Genomic DNA, 18829 nt, shown 5'->3' with positions numbered 1-18829 from the left:
TTTTCTACAACCTAGAGCATGCCAAGAGAAAACAAATGTAAATGCCTTTTACATTTCAGAGTGATTTTCTTATTCTTCTACTCTGGATGGAATGATTTTGAACACTGTAGTGTTAGGCAGATTAATTGTTCAGCAACTTTATACTGGATTTTTGAGCATGTCACTCTCAATTTGTGATGCAGACCTGCAGAACAGACCTTAACCTTAACAGACCATTTGCCCTTTTTTGGGATAAAGTGTCTTATCAATTTTTTGTTTTTCTTCTTAGAGCTTACACAAATTGAAGACCCAAGGGAGCAATGGAGAAGGGAGCAGGAACGCATGCTAAAGGAATATTTAATAGTTGCCCAGGAGGCACTTAATGCCAAGAAGGAGATTTACCAAATAAAACAGCAGCGTTTCGAACTAGCCCAAGAAGAATATCAACAGTTGCACAAAATGTGTGAGGATGACAACCGTTCTTATGCGAGCTGTGAGTTTACCATTCTTTTCTTGATTTGTCATGAATGCGTAACACAACATATAGGGTAAGAAATGTTTTCACTGCCATATTCTCCTCTCAATGAAGACTCTGAAAACCGAAGTGAGGCACAGCCCTTTATCTCTGCTATTCAGGGCCTTTGGTTGCCTGTTAGATCTTCTGGTATGTAACTTTTTAACATTAAACAGAATGAAAGGCAACAAAGACTGAATATTTCTGGGCCAGCCACCCACGTTCCCTCGTAAGTTCATAGATTATTCTGTGCTGTAAACTGAGGAAGCCATCATCTTAGGGAAGCCTTCTGCAGATCCGTGGTCACTTTGTTAGCTTTATAAAGATTTAGGGGAAAGGCATTGTGGTCAGAAGCATATCTGATGATATCAGTTAGAATAGCACAAGAGATTCCTTTGATAAAGTAGGAAATGGTGTTTCATCAGTGTTCTTGGATGCCAGCCTCTGACTCTAATGCTGGTACTAGGTTGCAAAGTCTTGATGTCCTGCTCTTTTTATTCTTCTTATGTCTGAGGCAGCTTGAAATAGATGATAACACTTCTAAATTTTGAAGTTGTGGCACTGCTGTCATTGTTGATGGCTGGTGCAGAAAGAAGGGGCGTTTTTGAGGAGTCAAAACAATCCTCTTCAAAGGAGAAGGGTGTCCACCAGCAGTGTGGAAACATAGTGGGATTTCAGTGCACAGGTGGTTTTTCAGTGCCTCTGCATACAGCCATTGTTCAAATGCAGCATCTGCTGGTTAATGCCAAGTACTTGGTAAGTATGGAAATCTCTACTTACTCCTTTCTGGAAAAGTTCAAGAAACATGAACGTGAGAGGTCAAAGTAGGCACTGGCATATATGTGTTTAGATTCTGTATTTACTACTCACAGAGAATTCATTCACATGCAAAACTCCTAAATGAAAGATGTTTTCTAGGCATGAGGTGTCCCAGATAGTCCTGACCTGTCTCCATCAAACATTCCTTTACTGTATGAACTGGAATTATCTTTTTATTTAATTTGAAATACAGGTGTCTCTGTATTTTAATTTGTGATATTATTCTTTAGTCTTATTAGTCTTATTTAGTATTATTTACTCTTATTAGTCTTATTTAGTCTTATTAGTCTTATTTTTTGCTTTTATATGAAAATTTATTAAGAGTTATTAAGAAAATGAATTTTTTTCAAGTTTGTATTTTTTTAGAGAGATGCTCATTTAAAGAGTTTGCGACATGAAGACTTGGAATGGCATAAAAAGACTGTGCTATCAGTGTTTGATTTGCTTCAGTTATTTTCTAGGAACTTGGAGTTCTTTAAAAAAATTCACAGTAGTTCAGTGGGAGATCTTGTTGAAGTGTACTTCAGGTGAATATGCAGAAAGAAGCTTCTTTGGAGGAAGATAAAAGTTAGAAAAACAGAACCTTTTTCAGATTCTGATGGGTCTTAGAAAAACAATTTGCTTGAAACACCAACAAAATATGACTGGAAATGGCAAAGTGGAAAGTTACGTGTAGCATGGATGTGAATGTTCTATTAAATGACTTCTTCCCTTCTCAGACGTTGGGTGGATTTTCTACGTGTGTCCATGTGTCTGTGGCATTGTCAGTGTACTGTAAAACTAACGTTTCAGTTGTTTTGATGAGAAAATATGTTTTATATTGTTTTAAGGTCACATGCATCAACTTTGAGGAAATGAGATGGGCTGATTAGTCTTTTTTTTTTTTAAATCCCCTTGGTGATTATTCATACTGTCTTCTTGAGGTTCCCTAAGGCTTCTCCATTTGTTTTTCTTAATTTTGCCACTCCCCTGCACTCTGAGATGCTTGATTCTCCACTTATTGTGCAGAAGTCTTTGACTTGTAACTTGGGTGCAACTAAAGTGCCGAAGGTGGGTGCTTATACTGTGAATATTCCTGCCTCCACTAGCACTTGTTTAAATCTGTTGCCTTAAAAGAGCTAAAAGTACACAAACTGTTTTCCTTCCCTTTGCTTGTGGATACTGTCATTGACTCAGTGCAGTGTGCTCATGGAGTGGGAGGCAGCATGAGCTCAGCGGTCGTGGGCTGGCAGGGAGGTGCCCATGCAGCACTTCTGTGACTCAGTTGTGATCAGCACTGTTTAAAAAAAAAAAAAAAAAAATTATAAATAATCCATAGAAAATCCTGGATTTAGAGAATTAGTCCAGGCATGACTACTCATTTTGGCAAGTTCCTGCACGCTTGACATGACCTTGGCATTGCCGTGCTCTTTTGAGAGTGGAAAGGCTCAGTGAAATGCAGACATGGATATGAGTTTCAAAGCAGCAGCAGCCTTTGGCTCTGCAAAAGGATGGTAAGTCTAACAGCACAACCCAATCCACTTGCATACCGGGCATTTTTCAGCAGGCCAGTGCTGCCATGAATGGCTCGCTTAATAAATCATGGTTGGTCTTGCCCAGCCTCTCCTCTAGAACTTTCATTTCATCTGTCTGGGGTTTAGCTGATACTGTCACAGCTTGAAATCATTGCCTGGCTCTAGAGATGCTGTTTTAAGAACTCTCTTGCAAGCGGTTGAGCTGAATGTCTGTTCCCTATGCTGTTGTTTTAGGAAGCAACTTCACTATTTCACTGATGGAATTTTGTCACAATAGTTTTTTTACCTTAGTCCCTATTGTAATGTTAACAAACTTAGAAAACAAATAGCAATTGTTAATGTTACACAAATTATTGCATCAGTAAATGCCACCATCCTTTAGTGGAAGCTGTTGGCTTTTGAGCAATATGCAGTGCTGCTATATACAGTTCATTTATTTTCTGTTTAGGACTAAATAAGAAACTTCAACCAGACCAAAGATAATTCTTCTGTTGCTCTTTAATCGAGAGAATTATTTTAAAAGCAAGTGACTTGTAACACAAAGAGTGAATGCAACGGTCTTTTAAACAGTGCTACATCTTAAGAAGTGTGGTAAAGAAAAAAATAAATATAAAATAATGTTTTCCATCTGTTTAGCATTCTCTGGATTTTCAACTAATACCAAGTATGACCCATATCAGATTAAAGCAGAAATAGCCAGCCGTCGTGACAGGGTGAGTAGTGTTTTTTAATTTTGTAAAATGTGAATTAGGCATGGGGAAGAGAGGGGGACTGTGCGTTTCAGTTGACATTTACATTGCATGCGTTTTTGAAAAGAAAATATAAAAATATACTCAGGCCTTTGCTACATTAAAAGAACTCTACATTTATTGCAATGCAGTGACTTTGAAAGTAATGCTTTTTCCATGTTACAAGCATAAAGTTTTTGTCATAGATGGCAGAGGCGCACCCAGCTAGGCTTTCAGAAATTACTTTCTCTGTGCAGACTGCCATAAGTAGAAAGTATTCTGCAGCAAAATTCTGCCTTGATTGAGTACAGTTCAAACCTACTGTCTTTGTATTTTCTTATTTACCATTTTCAGTGGGTTTCCTTGGATATCGTTGAGCTCTAGACTTAGCCATTTGTTTGTAAGTCCATTGACAATTTAGTAGACATGCTGACCAAGCAGATCTTCTAATTTTTATCCAAAGTTTGGCTTTTTGATAGTTCTAGGCAGTTCTGGGATAAAATGTTATAATTAATAATAATAATTAAAAAAACACCCCAAAACTATAACCATGGTTTTAGTACTGTCTTGTCTGAAAAAAGAATAGTTGGCTTTAGAAATTGATCTTATGCTGCAAAGATTTGAAGTCTGAAAGTTGTTGAAATTGATACAGTAGTCACGAATGGTTGTAAAAAGCAGTTTATAACACTGAGCTTTAAACCCATTTTCTAAATTATACATTTCTCTTCATTAACTGGTAAAACGGGATTTAGCATGCTAGGCACTCAGCTCACAAAATCAATAAAAATCTTATCTTTGCAGGATAGTGTTCTGTTTCTGTTGTAGTGACAGCTTTTCACATGCGTGCCTCTGAAATTAAATCCCGTTCACCACCCTTCGAAGGCATTTATTCTATTTGTGTATGTTTACTACGTGCTGACCAGTGTTTGCTTGTGTTACATACTCTAAGTGTCAGCATAGTCTAAACAAGAAAACAAGCCTTATTTAGTTAAATCATATTTAAAGAAAATAAACAAGGTGTCTTAAAACTGTTTGTCTCTTTTCCTGCATCTCAATATAAAACGATTTCACAAGTGCATAGAACAGTCTGTTCAACTTAATGTGTGTACATGTGGACATAAGTGCTTCAGGTAATAGAATAAATAGACAAAAATGTGTAGTAGTATCAAGTAGTGGTAGATACTTTTTGAGTCACTGCCGTTCTTTCATTTTTGATCTATATACACTCCCTGGATCAAGATGACTGCCAGAGAGGGCAAAAGGCAAGACAGTGTGAAAACACATAGCAAATCAGGGTACCATTTCTGGAACAAGGATGCCAGTGATTTTATTGTGCTAGATTGAAAAACTAATAGCATTAAACATTTCAGTGTTTCTTGTTTTTTTTTTTTTTTTTCTTTTTACACATCTGTTTGCTACAGTGGAAGAAAGGAAGTCATATGAAGCTTTTAGCTATTAGTATAAGCTATTTGAGGTGGAAAAAGAATAGAAAACATGAGGGAAAAGGTGAATATTGTGGTTAGGTCATTTGATATTTCAGAGGATGTGTTATTTTATTACAAAAAGTTAAAGCAAAAAAGAAGAAAACGTAGATTATAACTTCCATTTATTTAAAAATGATTTTAAGTTTTGTATTTGAAACAGTTATTTTTTATAATGAAAGTTTCCGTTACGTATTATTACTTTAAATTATTTTGGTATATTTAGCTTTCTAGGCTAAAACGAGAATTGGCACAGATGAAGCAAGAGCTGCAATATAAGGAAAAAGGAGTGGAAACTCTGCAAGAGTAAGTTAAGGGTTTGTGGGAGGCTGATTTTTTTTTTTCCCCCATCTTGGAATGACTTGCTCAGGAAACTATTGCCAAAAAAAGAAAAAAAGAAAGTTTCTAATTGCTCTGCTTCAGAGTTTCTGCTATGATAATGGTGCACGTTGAGAACAGTGTGCAATGATGGAAGAAGGATTGGACAAACTTAGGTGAAAAGGTGATTTCAGAGATCCACATGCAAAAACACTTTTATAGGTACCGTCCTTCCATTCTGCCTGAAAATGAATCACATTTTAAAAATGTACTCCAAGCATCTTCTGAAAATATGTATTGTCTGGAGCCCAATCAGAGCCACTGTGCAATGGGATAGTGTTTCTGTGAGCAGCACCTCAGCTTTCTGGCAGGGCAAAATATTTCTACTGGGTGGGAGCCTGAACACTGCAATACTACTTCTTCCTTTTCCCTGAGGGTCAGACCTTCCAATTCTGGGGAGCATAGCTGATGTGTTCATGTGCAGTAGATGTAAAGCTCTGTGAGACCTTGGATTTTGTTGCATGCGTGCAAAATGACTGCATGTAAATATGACCCCTTGTTTCCTCTCTGGAAGGAGAGGTAGCTGAGGGAGCTCAGGGCAGTTTGCTACTGCTCCCAGACCGTTAGATAGCCTGTGCTCTTGTTTCCTTCACGCTTGCTGATGGCAAAGGTTGCAAACTGTTGTGGTAACCCTCTACCTGCCACTCTTCCTGCAGGCCATCAGATGGGAACTGAGAGACTTCCATCTATGTACTGCTTAGTCACCTGCACTCATAGCACATATGCAGGAAGCCCCGTGTGATAGGGAGAAAGATTGCCAGGCCATGGAAAAGGTGGCAGGTAAACACACGTTGTTGTGAGTTCCAGATCTGTTCAACAAGCCCAGAGCTAGGCTGTACATTGAACAGCTCTTGGATTTGCTTTGGACGTGTGGCTGTGCATTTAGAAATCTTGGCCATCTCTCCAGCATGCATGCAAACAAACTGCCTAATGCAAGCGCTTCTTGAAAAGTTGGAACTGTTGCATGTATAATGCATTTTGCAGCATAAGTACAGCATCTGTGGAAATACTTGGAAGCTTTGGATTTATTGTGTTGGTGCTGTGAAGCATGGGCACACACTTCTGCTTTGGGAATCCTGGCTAAGCTCCAGAGGTCCCAGAGCAATTAGGTTCCTGATTTTCCAGCTTAGACAGAGTTAACCAAAGATGGCATTACATTAACTACACTGTATAAAGGAAGATACTCAGTTCTTTCTGTTAAAGGAATAGCCTATGCATTTCATATTTTTCATCCCATTTACAAGGTTCTTTTGTTTTTTAATGAATTTTAGAAGTTTCAGGGGAAAAAAAAAAAAAACAAAATGTGTCCAGCCAAAATCCTTCATTAGCAGGTATAATGTAATCATTCTCAGGCATAAATATATTTTATTGACTACACAAAACATTTACAGTTAGCTGTAGAAGAATTAACTGAATTCATAATTGTAATGTCAAGCAGTCTGTGTTTTGAAACTGCAAATATTTTAAGACTGATCAATGTTTCTGGGTAGTACCCCAGCTAAGTAAGAAGTAAGAGCAAAACCAGTTTTGTCATAATATTCTCCATCATATTTTCTTTGAGTAAAAATTGTCTTGCCTTTTCTGCTTTGGTTGTTTGTTTTCCTCTTCATTTCCACCAGGCATTTTTGAGATAATAGGTCCAATTATTTATAGGTTCAATTGCTTTTATAAAAAGACTACCCACTTGAGTGGGGAGGTGAAAGTACTTGAAGGCCATTTGAAATTCAAGATTGTTTCAATTAACATAATTAATTTAAGATAGCCCAGCGAAGTAGTGCGACTTACTGAGAAGTAAAGTCTGCAAATGATTATGAATACAAATGTTTGTCTTGGATTTTAGCCCAAGTTAAGTTGCCCGTATTCCAGGATGGGGATACAGGAGAGACATTCAGGAGAGAAGTCGATTCAAGGCGAGCCCTGTGTACCCGATCAGTCAGTGGTGGTAATAAATCAGCTGGTTTAAGAGTTCAGGCATGACAGCTCAGTGCTTCAGTGCTGCTTCTCATTGCTGCTGCTGCAGTCACTCTGTCTGGTGGTGCTCTGGGTGGTGCTCAGTGCCATTTGCTGTAGCTGGTAACAGCATTTTGCCAGCGTTCTTTCTGATACTGCAGTGATCTGTGTTGTGAAATTAGCGTTTGTGGCTTGCTGAGCTCCACTCTCTGAGGTGAATTCTGCTTTTGTTTTGGCTTTTCAGGTAATTTTTCAGTTTCTTTTCTTTGAATTATTACACTTCCAGTAGGAAATGAGCCTATTTGGATAGTGTTTGTGCTGTCTAACAACTGCAGAGAGAAGTTTCTCTAGCCTCCTTGTGTAGTCAGGAGAGAGGATGGTTTTGTAGGTAGATGGCCAAGGCTGTGAGTGTGCCTGTGCTCTGGGCTGTCCCTGCCCTCTCTCCTTGCACTCTTATTCATCTAGGGAAAAGGGGCACTCCAGTCAAGTACTGAAGCTTAAGAATTTTACTTTCTGCATATCCACAAAACAAGTGTGCTGTTTGAAAAGAGTCCTGTCATTCCTTTTCTAAAAGAGAAGTATTTCATGTTCCTTTTTTTTTTTTCTTCTGTTTTTTCTTTTGTGAAGACTCGTGCATTCCAGGCATTTCTCCCTTTTTGTAACCTTTTCTAAATTTTGGGTCTTCATATTTTTTGTTCCTTCTTGTGTTTGGTCAAATCGTCAAGTAACTGCCAAACTGAGACTGGCATGCATCCTGTTCAGCTGTTTAAAGCCATGTTCTTCACTTTATTTTAAGTATGTGCCAAGAACAATACTGGGAGTTGTCACACTTCAGGCTTTATATCTGGCTGAAGGCTTGCTTTGAACCTCTAAGCAGCACAGTGCTGGCAGCAGGTATCAGAACCAACACAGCTCTGTGTTCAACCACTGCTGAGTTTTTAATAGCTTTGCAATTCCATTATAGTCAGAATTCCAATATCTGTAGTGCTGCAACTTTTCATTCGGGCTGTATTTTCTCCACTTTCATCCAAATTTGGCAATGTTATGATAAGCCTTCAAATGTTACGGCCTGCCCGTGCCCACTGGAGACTTTCTGGAGCTCAGTATTTCAATCCTGCCTCTCTCCCACCCTGCGTGATTTCCTTCTCTGCTCCTTGGTCTCTAGGGGTGCCTTTGCCCCAAGGTGCAGCCGATCCTGTTAAAGCTCGGGGTTTGGGAGTTAAACTTGAGCCTTTTCTGGAACATATTCCTTCATCTGACTGTTAGGGCGTGAGGATGAGGAGCAGCTCTTTCTCTCCCATGTGTTTTCAGTGACCCTTCTGCTTGCCAGGAGGAAGAGCAGAGGATTTTGGAGGAAGAAGGCGTTTAGCAGCAAAGGAAATGAAAACCCAGCCAGTTGGCTGCGAGAGCGGAAGGAATGCTCAGAGAAAATGAGGAGAGATGGGGAATTAGGGCTGACTAAACAATTTATAGCTATACACGAGTTCAGAGGATATGAGAACTGACAAAAGCTTTAAAATTAGATTTAACTCAACTACAGACATACACTTTAATAAGGACTGGAGGAGGAGACTTATGTATTTGAATGATATGTGGCAGCAAACAGAGTGGAGACTGCTGTATGGGATCAAAACTATTGTGAGTGTGTTAGTAGCCTACTTGTTCTGGAAACATCTTCCTGAGAAAATGTGTGCTTCATTCATAGTTGAGTATTACTTGAATGCTCTTCCTGTTTGTATAAAGGGCTAATCTGCATTTCCATCATGCTCTTTCCCATTAATAAATGGAAGATTCCTGTTAACTTTGTGGCTTCCAAAACTAGAGCTTTGTGAACGGAAGAAAAAAAAATGAATGGGCAATAAATAACGTAATTTTGTAAAATATTTGAGGCTGTTTGGATGTACAGCAATACTGATTTAAGCTGTGATATGTCTGGCAGTAGAGTCTTTTCTGATTCTTTGCTTAAACAAATACCAGTTTCTAAGTTGGGCTCCAAAGTGACGTCCAGGAACATTAATTTGTGGGTAACTGGACAAAAATCTGGTTGAAATTAAATAATTTCCTCTTCCTGTAATGCCACCTTGTACCTGCCAAACAGTATAATGAACAGTTGTGTAGGAGACATTTCCTGGTCTAGAATTTGGGTGGAATCTATGTTTTTAACATTAACATAACCTTCAGATAAAACCACATTATCATTTTCATGAAACTTCTAGTCAATCGGAGTAGTTGTTTGGCCATGGTTTTACCTAATCTTTTCAGGATTTTAAGTAAAAATGAATGAAGACTCAAGCAATCACCTGAAAAACAGAACAAAGCTGAACTTTAAGGCACATGATTTAAGTATCTTCTGCTTTTTGAAACATAAATCAGAAAGGCTTATATATGTTTTCATGTGCAACATGGGCAAAATTGAGCTTAAGCGGAAAGTTGAGGTTCAGGCTTATACTTTGTGTTTTGTCCAAAGTCGGGACCTGACAGAAAAAAACAAACAAAGCAAAACTGCGGAAACCCAGCCTGTAATTTGTCCTGAATGTTGTGAGCTACACAGTAAAGCCACAGGAGTTTTATTCAAGCTTTTTAGTTTTTCTTATTAGGATTTTAATATTTTAATTTTAAAGTAAGTAATCTGCTGCAAGTAGAATTTTAGTGATTTGCTTCACTGACAGAACAGACTGAGTGAGAGTGACAAAAGTTTTTGTGTAGTTTAAATAGCAAATGCATTTGTATTCTTGGTACCACTTACATTTTCTAAGAATACAAGACAGTTACGAGGTTTCTAGATTTATCTCCTATCCTGTACCACAACGCGAGGGTCTTTTCTGACAGTTTGTTTTTTCACAGACTAGGATTTATGCACTATTTTTTATGCTTTTTTTAAAATTATTTGTTATTTCTAGCATAATAGACCTTGAAACTTTGAGTTACTCTCAGTATTACACAAAATTCTTGTCATAATTATCTAGGACATCTCTTACTACTACTTTTTATAAACCGATGTTGTGTGTAACACCTGATGGCTGCATCATCTTTTTTATCCAGAGATACCTTCTGAAGATGTTTGTTCCTAGGATCGGTGCAGGGACCATTACACGTACCAACTTTGTTTGGAGAAATATTCATTTACGCCAAATGTGTAAATACACACCTGCACATGCTTTATATGTTAGACTAACAGGTAAATTGGGGCCTTCATCCTCAACAGGAATTTAACATTATTTTCACAAATTGCTTTAGGTAGGCCGTTAAATCCTGTAGTTCTTCTGGAAAGTTTTGTAGAGACTCTGGGAATGTGATTCCAGCATCTCTCTGGGCAGCCTGTGCCAGCGCCTCACATCTACTTCTGCGAAGAAGTTTTTCCTAACATGCAACTGAAATCCCCTCAGTGCAACTTGAGGCTGTTTTCCCTAGTCCTGTCGCTAGTTACATGGAAGAAGAGGCTGACCACCAGATGTGTGTGCGGGGAGATCATAGAATCATAGAATGGCCTGGGTTGAAAGGGACCGTAAGATCATCTAATTTCAACCCCCCTGCTATGTGCAAGGTCACCGACAGCCAGACCAGGCTGCCCAGAGCCACATCCAGCCTGGCCTTGAATGCCTCCAGGGATGGGGCATCCACAGCCTCCTTGGGCAGTCTGTTCCAGTGAATGATATTGTCCAGAGACAATAGATGATGTTCCAATGTAACAGATGATATTCCAAGATGATATTGTCTAGAGAAGATACTCAAAGATGTCTGTAGTGAAGGGAAAGCATTTACAATAACTTTTTTGGAATGTAAAATTTCTCCCAAAATACAGAATGCCTTCATTAGGAACCTCTAAAACAGGATCAGACAGAAGTCTTGGAAGAGATGTTCAAATGTGCAGTGATGCATCTGAATAGTGTTGGCCTGGCTGCCACTGTCTTTTCAGTTATTATTGTGTAGGTTAGTTTTAGGTTGATTTTACTTTTGTTGTGTAAAGTAACCTGCAAATGTTGCCTTTGTAAATAAACTCTGTACTAGGGGAGGTTAAAAATGGAAAATTTGTTGGTTTTGCAAAGCTGAGTAGGTAATTGCATTGTTCTAGCTTTAGAGTGTACTGGGCACTGAATGCTGTGCTTCTTCCCAATAGAATATAATTTTATTCTTGGAAATGAAGTGGTACATGAATAAACAAAAGGTCTTAAAATATTTGTGGTGTTTCTAATTATGTGAAAATTCTTGAACTTGTCTTTTCAACAGGATCGATCGTAAGATGTCAAGTGCTCATACAAATTACAGACTGGATGAAGCGCAGGCTATAATGAGTGAGCTACGAACCATAAAGAAAGCCATATGCACAGGTGAAAAAGAGAGGCAGGACCTTATGCAGGTAAAAAAAATACACAACTCCTGAAATGTGCAGTGTGTTTCCATTTCCTTGTTGGTGATTGTGTTGGGATTTCCAGGTTTAAATAAACAAGCATGGTGGCCAAATTTGATTATTCTGTTTGATAGTTGCTAATGGCAGACTATTCAAAAGAAGTAGATATGGAGCCTTATGTTCACAACATACACAATATGAGTTTCATATTTTTGTTGTAAATAACATACTATTCTTAACATTGAGACCAATGTTTTCGTTTAATATAGCATTCCACTACTGCTGTGTCAAAGACTCCTATGGAATTATTATGCTGTATTTAAAAACAAAAATGAGACCAAAAGTGTATGTTTTTCACTTTGTTTAATGTCCCCTTGCGTTCCCTATGAAGAAGTAGCATTGAGAATCCATGTTCTAAAGGTTTATCAGCTTGTTTTTCCTTTTATGAGTTTGTCATAAAACTGGATCTCTGTCACTATGTGACAGTTCAGCAGCTCTTTTTTATAAAAATTTTTTTTGCTTTTTTGCTTCAGTCTTTCCTCCAAAGTGTTTGTATTAAGACAAATTAATTTCAAATGTCCTCACAAAACCCTCAAAGCATATGTAGAGTAAAATAGATAATATATAAATAGATAAAATCATCATGCAAGCTTAAAATTTTTTTTTGAATCTGAGTATGAGGATTAAGGGAAGGTGTTGGATCACTGCTTGGGCATGTCTTTGACTTCTGCATCTGCTCTGAGCTCTCACCTGCTGTGTCTGCATTATCAGTATGACAATAACTTGACTGAGCCACGATCCTTTGCCACTGCAGGAACTTTGGTACAGACTTGCTGAAACATGCTCTGGATACAGTATTCCTCACCTCATTCTGAAAATGCTGTATGGAAAAAAATATTTTCATTACCTAAGTTTTTGGGACTGCACTAAATTATTACTGCCATTTCTTTTTTTTTTTCTTTTCATTTTTCTCTGCAATAGTCTTTTGCTGGTTTTTTTTGTTTGTTTGTTTTTTGTTTTTTTTTTGTTGCTGTTAAATGATGTGGGTAGCTTGTAATCTACATACAATAAATTTCCATAGTTATACAATTATTCAATCTCCAAAGTATTACCCGAAGGTCAGCTGATGGACCACAAATCCTTGTTCAAGTAGACAGAACACTTAAGTCACTACTAAAAGTTTCTGCCTTGGCAGCTTTTAACATACTTGATATTTTGTGTTGGCTAGGTTTTAAAGTGATTCTCAAGTCTTCCACATGCCTAGCTAGCAAAAAATGATTAGAAAGGCAGTTCTTCATGGATGCTGTGACACACATTTTAGGAAACTAACGGGTAATTTAAAGTCTTGTGTGTGAGACCTTGGAACAGCTTAACTACTGGCCTTGTTTTGACTCTCTTGGTAGTTTTTAAAAATTTTTTTCCCCCCATTTCTTTAGATTTTCAATCCCCACTGGCACTATATCCAGTGGTAAACATTAAGATGCCTTAAAATCACATCTCATAAACCAATTTTAGGTGCAGTTGCATAGTCTTTAAGTATACACAGGTCACTCTGAAAGTAACACTTCTTGTTTATTACCAAGGAAGTAACATCAGATAGAAAGAGCGCAACACTATTTGATAGAGCAAATTCTCAGCTACAGAACTCTGTTTTTCAACAACCACCATTAGCATATGGACAAGAGCCTGCATATTCTTTCATTTACTGTTTTTTGAAGATAATTGTTGTGGAGTCGTTTAGCTTTGGCAAACAAGTGAAAGTCTGTTTAAAACATCTTTGTAATGAGTTGAGAATTTGATGAGGTTTTTTTTCCCTATGGGTTTGGAAATTGATTTGTCCACAAAAGCGCTATCTTTAAAAGCTATTGTTGGTAAGACAAGCTTTCTTACGGAAAATTGTGTGTTTTGAATGCTGTTTATAGATGAGTTGGAAGTATTCTGTAAACAGCTGGGAATTTATTTCAGAGAAAGGAAATAGAAAATTTTATACTACTTCTTAATTTAAATCTGGCCAGTGTAAGCAACAGAACTAAACATAGCAAAAGTGACTCAGTCTTGTGTAGGTGCTTGGAAAATTGTGGCTGTCGTAGAAATATGATAATTGGGTAGAGCTGTGTGGGAGAGAAGTCTGACAAGGGAAGCAGAGGGTGGTCGGATTTAAACTGGGTGCTGTGGTTACAAATAAAGCCAAATATACAATCTCACAGCTCCAAAAAAATGGACAAACTTTTTATATAAGATTAGTAATCAAGGTGTGTGCTTATGTTCCTGAAAGCTGTGTGTGTGTCTCTTTTCCCCCTCCCTTCATGCTTTAATTCCTATTCCAGTATGTTCATGTTCTTCGAAAATGTTCTTTCTTAGAAAGCATTGGAGAGTTTTTGTTATTTTGTTTTTTTAATTTTTATCATTTTCTTCTTTATTATTTCCTTCTTTACCATTTAAGTGAACCAAATAGGTTAGATAAGAACTACATTGAAATGTTATGTGCCACCTAAGTCAGCTAGCAACAAATTAATTATGAGATGGCAGTGCTCTCTTTTTGGATAGATTTTGACTGGTGTGTCTGCAGCTTCACGTCCATGCATTGAAGTGGTCTTTCAGTTTCTGTAAGATTACCATTAACAATCCATCCATAAACCTCAGATGAAAGAGAGGTTCTCTCTTCCATATTGCTGGGGAGGATTTTTCTCCTAGTAGCTGATCTAAATTGTTTCTATGGAAAAGTGTGCTAACTTTAGGTTGTAATTTTTCATGTTATGATCGCTGGAGGGTATGCTTTTAATTCATCCAATTAAGAAGGACTCAGAGGACTTCTCTACTTACCATAAAGCACAGTCACCTATTCACGTAGATGTAAGTTAAGGTGATTGCCACCTGCAAAATGCTATGTCATTTGTTAGTAAAATCCAGAGTTCAGCAACTGTGCCCAGATAGGAAACCTGGCCAGCATCCAAGCAGTCCCTTATTACCTTCCAGGGAGATGCTGGAGTGGGAGGTCAGGAGCGCAGCAGGAGTGCATGAAGTAGCTGAAATATGGGCAAAAGTTTAGATTTAAGTTCTGGCATCAGGACCTGTGGTGCCTGTAACATAATACATATACCTGTAGCATAATGTATGTTAGCCAAAGGTGCCAGATGGACATAGCTTATTTGGGAGATACTTCAGGCTTTCTGAATCCCTGGTGATCATGAGATCAGCTCTGCTTTACTGGAAAAAAGAACATATTAGACATTTGATATTTGTGCAGCAACAATTTAAAATAATTATTTCCATCTCATAAATCCACAAGGGATCCATCTCAGTTCTCCATACAGCAAGAAACTGACAGGACTGGGTGATTTGCAGTGAGTTTTGGAGCACTGAGTAGAAAGATAATATTCAGTCATCTCAAAATGGCAGACACCCTGGTTTTCTTTCTGCATCTTTGTAGAGCTGTTCATCTGGCAGCAAATCTCCAGAAGTTAAAGGGCCACTGGTTGGAGATGTAGTGGCAGCATAACTCAAAATTGAATTTTGGTTTCTTAGGATGAGTGTTTCATTTGTCCATCATGCTAAGATGGCCCAGTTTGACTGGGAGGTAGCAGAAGAATTGGATTCTTCTGGGGACCCAAGACAAGCCTAGCTCCTTAGTGCAAGAAACCATCACTGTTTCTGCTGCCTGGTTTTCAGGCCTGCTGCAATTCCTAAGGCTGCTTTCTGGTCTCTGTAATAGATGCCTTTGTCTTCAGGTGGCAGCAAGGGGCTTTTGCAGCTCCTGTAAGCAGCAGCCAGTTGCTGTTACACAGGCTTATCTTCCTTACTCCATTAGTTGAATTTGTTGTAGGAAAAGGAAGTGTTGCTGTATGATCCAGGGTATCCTTTTTAAACTGCTCTTTGAAAATTGAGGACTATCCTGGTAACTGGATATGCACAGTAACTGGTGCTTGTTGCAAATTGTCAGTTGTCAGAGGCACTGAAATTCCTGAGGGTCAGCGTGTTGCCATTGAGCTGCATCTGCTTAGTCTCTGATTCTCTGATAGTTTGGCCAATGCAGTAAGCGGTTTTGAGTTTTTTTTCTGGGGTATTTTTGCAGTCAGCTGACTTGACTACATTATGATCTATGAACTGATACAGTTCATATAATTTGTTTGCTTTTTCCCTTCTGGTGGTGGGGGGGGGGGGGGGGCAGAATTTATTTTTAAAGCATTTTTTTAAAAAGTTCTTTTGATGCAGAATACTCAGGATCTTAGTCATTAGTGACAGCCTGCATAGCAGTTTCATCATAAACAGTAAATCATCTGTGATTTCTGAAGAACAGAGAATACATAATCAGAAATAAGTGGCAGTGACAATTGCACTTTTTTATTAAAGGAATTTTAAGAGCCTGCTGACTGAGTTCTTACAGTCAAACAAACTTCTCTAATTTTGCTTGACTTTGTTGCTCCTTTTCTCCTTTAAGACTGCTGAAGTCTGTGCTTCACCCTCACAGTTTATGTCATTGTCTAGACATTTCAGAGATGTTGCTTGCTTAACCCAAAGTGTAAAATATCTCTGTGAATGCTGGGCAAGGGAGCCCAAGGGTGAAATCAGCTGCCATAAGACCACAATCAATACAAGCTATTCATCAAGTTGTATGCGAAGGCATTAGTGGCTGAGGAATGTAACCTGGGCAGAAGATGGCAAAAGGGCAGGTGAATCACATTTGTCTTTCATACCAACAAACTTGGTATGTAAGCTGACAGTTGCTAGATTGTAGGCCATACAAAAACTAAAACTTTCATAGACCTAAAATAAATTGTAAAAATGAGATTAAAATATAAAAAAGATGCCTCTTTGAAAAAAAATAATTATTGCAAAGCAAAGGTGCTTCTTATTAGCTGATAAAGCTGATAATGTTATGAATTTTATTTAATGCAAATACCTCTTTTAAGGCAAGCTACCTATATGAAGTCATGCTGTCTAGGCAGAATTCATTTCTGTTTTTCTATTAAAAAAGGTATTGTCAAAATCTGTTGTTACTATTTTTTTTAATGTCTTTTCTTGTAGAGCCTGGCCAAGCTAACCGATGGATTCAGGAATAGCTGTTGCATTACAGATTCCCTGCAGGATCTCCAGCACAATTCTAGTTCACTCAGTGATTCCTGTTTACCTCAACAACACTGCGATGCTTGTTCTCAGACTGACATCACTGGGGAGGTATGTATTCCTATGTGAGCCATTTGCTTTAGAAAATCAGCTGCTTTTTCTATTGGAATGGTACTTTGTTACTTCCTGTTTTAATTCAGTACATGTTAGCTGTGGTAGAACAAAAAATCCAAATGAATATTCCTTGGTGAAGGATTTGCATTTTCTTACTGTTCCCGTAGCATGTGAATGGTGGGCTTTGCCATTCTACTGCTTGAGCATGGTGTAGCTCATAGGTGGGCAACAGATACAGTCAGCTTGGTAATAGAGATGGGAGTTTGTTTCTTTTAATCTTGTTTTTATCTTGATTGTCATTGTTTGCACACATCAAAGACACAGAGTAAACCTCTACTCCTTTCATTTTCCTGTGACAAGGAAATACTTATTCAGTCCCAAAATATTTTTCTTAAACAACTAACAAAGTTTCTGGTCTACTTTATTATACTCTTATGTTCAGATATGCCTTTGAATAAGGTGTTTGAAAATGGCTTATCATCAGTCTTCAGAGATAGTTCGGTGTGAATGAAAGAGTATATTTCAAATAACTCTGTAACTGTGGCAGCCTAGCATTTGCTTCTTTGGATGAGATTGACAACAGAGCAATAAGAGAACCTGTCTGTAGTTTTATAGTACCATAGTTAGTGTGTTACTTTGTATTCAGCTATTTCTGTTGAACTGTGTAACTTCTAACCATAGGCTTTTATCACTTCATTTTGATTTCATTGCCTTTTACTGATGACTAGTAGCCAAGCTGAGTATCTCGAGAGGACCTCTGTGTAAGAGAAAATCTGTATTTTTAATAGGTTAATCCCAAAGTATCTAAGAAAATTTATTTAACACCAGAATTTCTTGCAGGGTGTTAGTTAAATGGTGCCTTTGGGGTGCCATTTTTCAGGCTGATGCTGGATATGATTAACGAATTCCAAAACAAATTACCTAAAAGGAAAATTGCAATGTTTTGCCATTCACAGTATACACTGAGTGCCTTCTAAGACGAGCCAACTGTAGTCAGAAGATTATTTTTAAGTTAAGTGTTTTTTCTTAGGAATATAAAATTGTATAATGAGGTTAATTATTTTCCTGAATTATTAGTGATGGAATGTGAGTAAGGAAGAGGTGGCTTTTTACACATGTGATGATGAAGAGAGCAAAAGAAGCAGTTAGATAGCAAATCTAGAGGTGCAGCAATGAAGAGGGCAACTACTGAAGCCCTAAGATGAAGAGAGGTTGTTGTAGAAACCAGGCTGTATACAGAAGGACTTGTAACATATATGCATTTTTTGTGACTGACTGATTCAAAGAACAGGTAATGTTTTTGTAATAGTGTTTAAATCACACTAATGATCTAAGTGCTGGGTAATACATTGCAGTATATGGTATGTAGTCTGAATTATTTCTTATTAAACTATCCCTTAAGTAATAAAATATTTCAGTTAAAACATACTTGTTATAATTCAGGCTCGCATAAAGTTGAAAAGCTTTGATGTTTTGTAAGTGATACCGTTTGCAAGCCCTTCATTTCCTGTATTGTAATTTGTTGAAAGGGTTCACTTATCTTTTATATGTTTAGCTACAAACCAGAGTTGTATGTCTGAAGCATAAAATTGATTTTGGTTGTTGTTATTCAAAACATTCACAATTTTTAGTTAGGCCAATAGGAGAGACTAATTTAACCCTTTATTTTGAGAATGTATTTAAAATCTCATTTAAAATCTCATCTATTTCCCCCCCATCTTTACTCTTCAACTCTGCAAAAGTTTGGGTTCGATGATAAAACAAGACTTGTAGACAAAGTAAGACTCAACTGGCAATATGAAGAAGCCAAGAAAAGGTAAATAAAGACAAAATTGGTATTTTTTATTTTTACTTATGTTGTCAGCATTTTCAGAGTAGAACTGGAGCCAGTCTCCTAACTGAAATGTCTTGAGGAAGATTAACATGCTTACTGTGCTTAC

General features: G+C 37.7%; 1 protein-coding gene across 3 annotated transcripts in view; it reads left to right on the top strand.

Moving 5' to 3' along the window:
- WWC3 (WWC family member 3) overlaps window positions 1-18829 on the top strand; it is a 95439-nt gene that overhangs the window by 39574 nt on the left and 37036 nt on the right. For all 3 annotated transcript variants that reach the window (XM_052664940.1, XM_052664939.1, XM_052664938.1), the window contains exons 3-8: window positions 269-472; window positions 3463-3539; window positions 5262-5341; window positions 11591-11720; window positions 16737-16886; window positions 18632-18705. In XM_052664940.1, coding sequence (XP_052520900.1) covers window positions 269-472; window positions 3463-3539; window positions 5262-5341; window positions 11591-11720; window positions 16737-16886; window positions 18632-18705 — 715 coding nt within the window. The remainder of the gene's footprint in view (window positions 1-268; window positions 473-3462; window positions 3540-5261; window positions 5342-11590; window positions 11721-16736; window positions 16887-18631; window positions 18706-18829) is intronic.

This window comes from Tympanuchus pallidicinctus, unplaced genomic scaffold, assembly GCF_026119805.1.
Source record: "Tympanuchus pallidicinctus isolate F22 unplaced genomic scaffold, pur_lepc_1.0 scaffold6, whole genome shotgun sequence".
Taxonomy (NCBI): Eukaryota; Metazoa; Chordata; class Aves; order Galliformes; family Phasianidae; genus Tympanuchus; species Tympanuchus pallidicinctus.
Note: the sequence above shows the minus strand (reverse complement) of the source record. Positions and strands in the feature narration are given on the sequence as shown.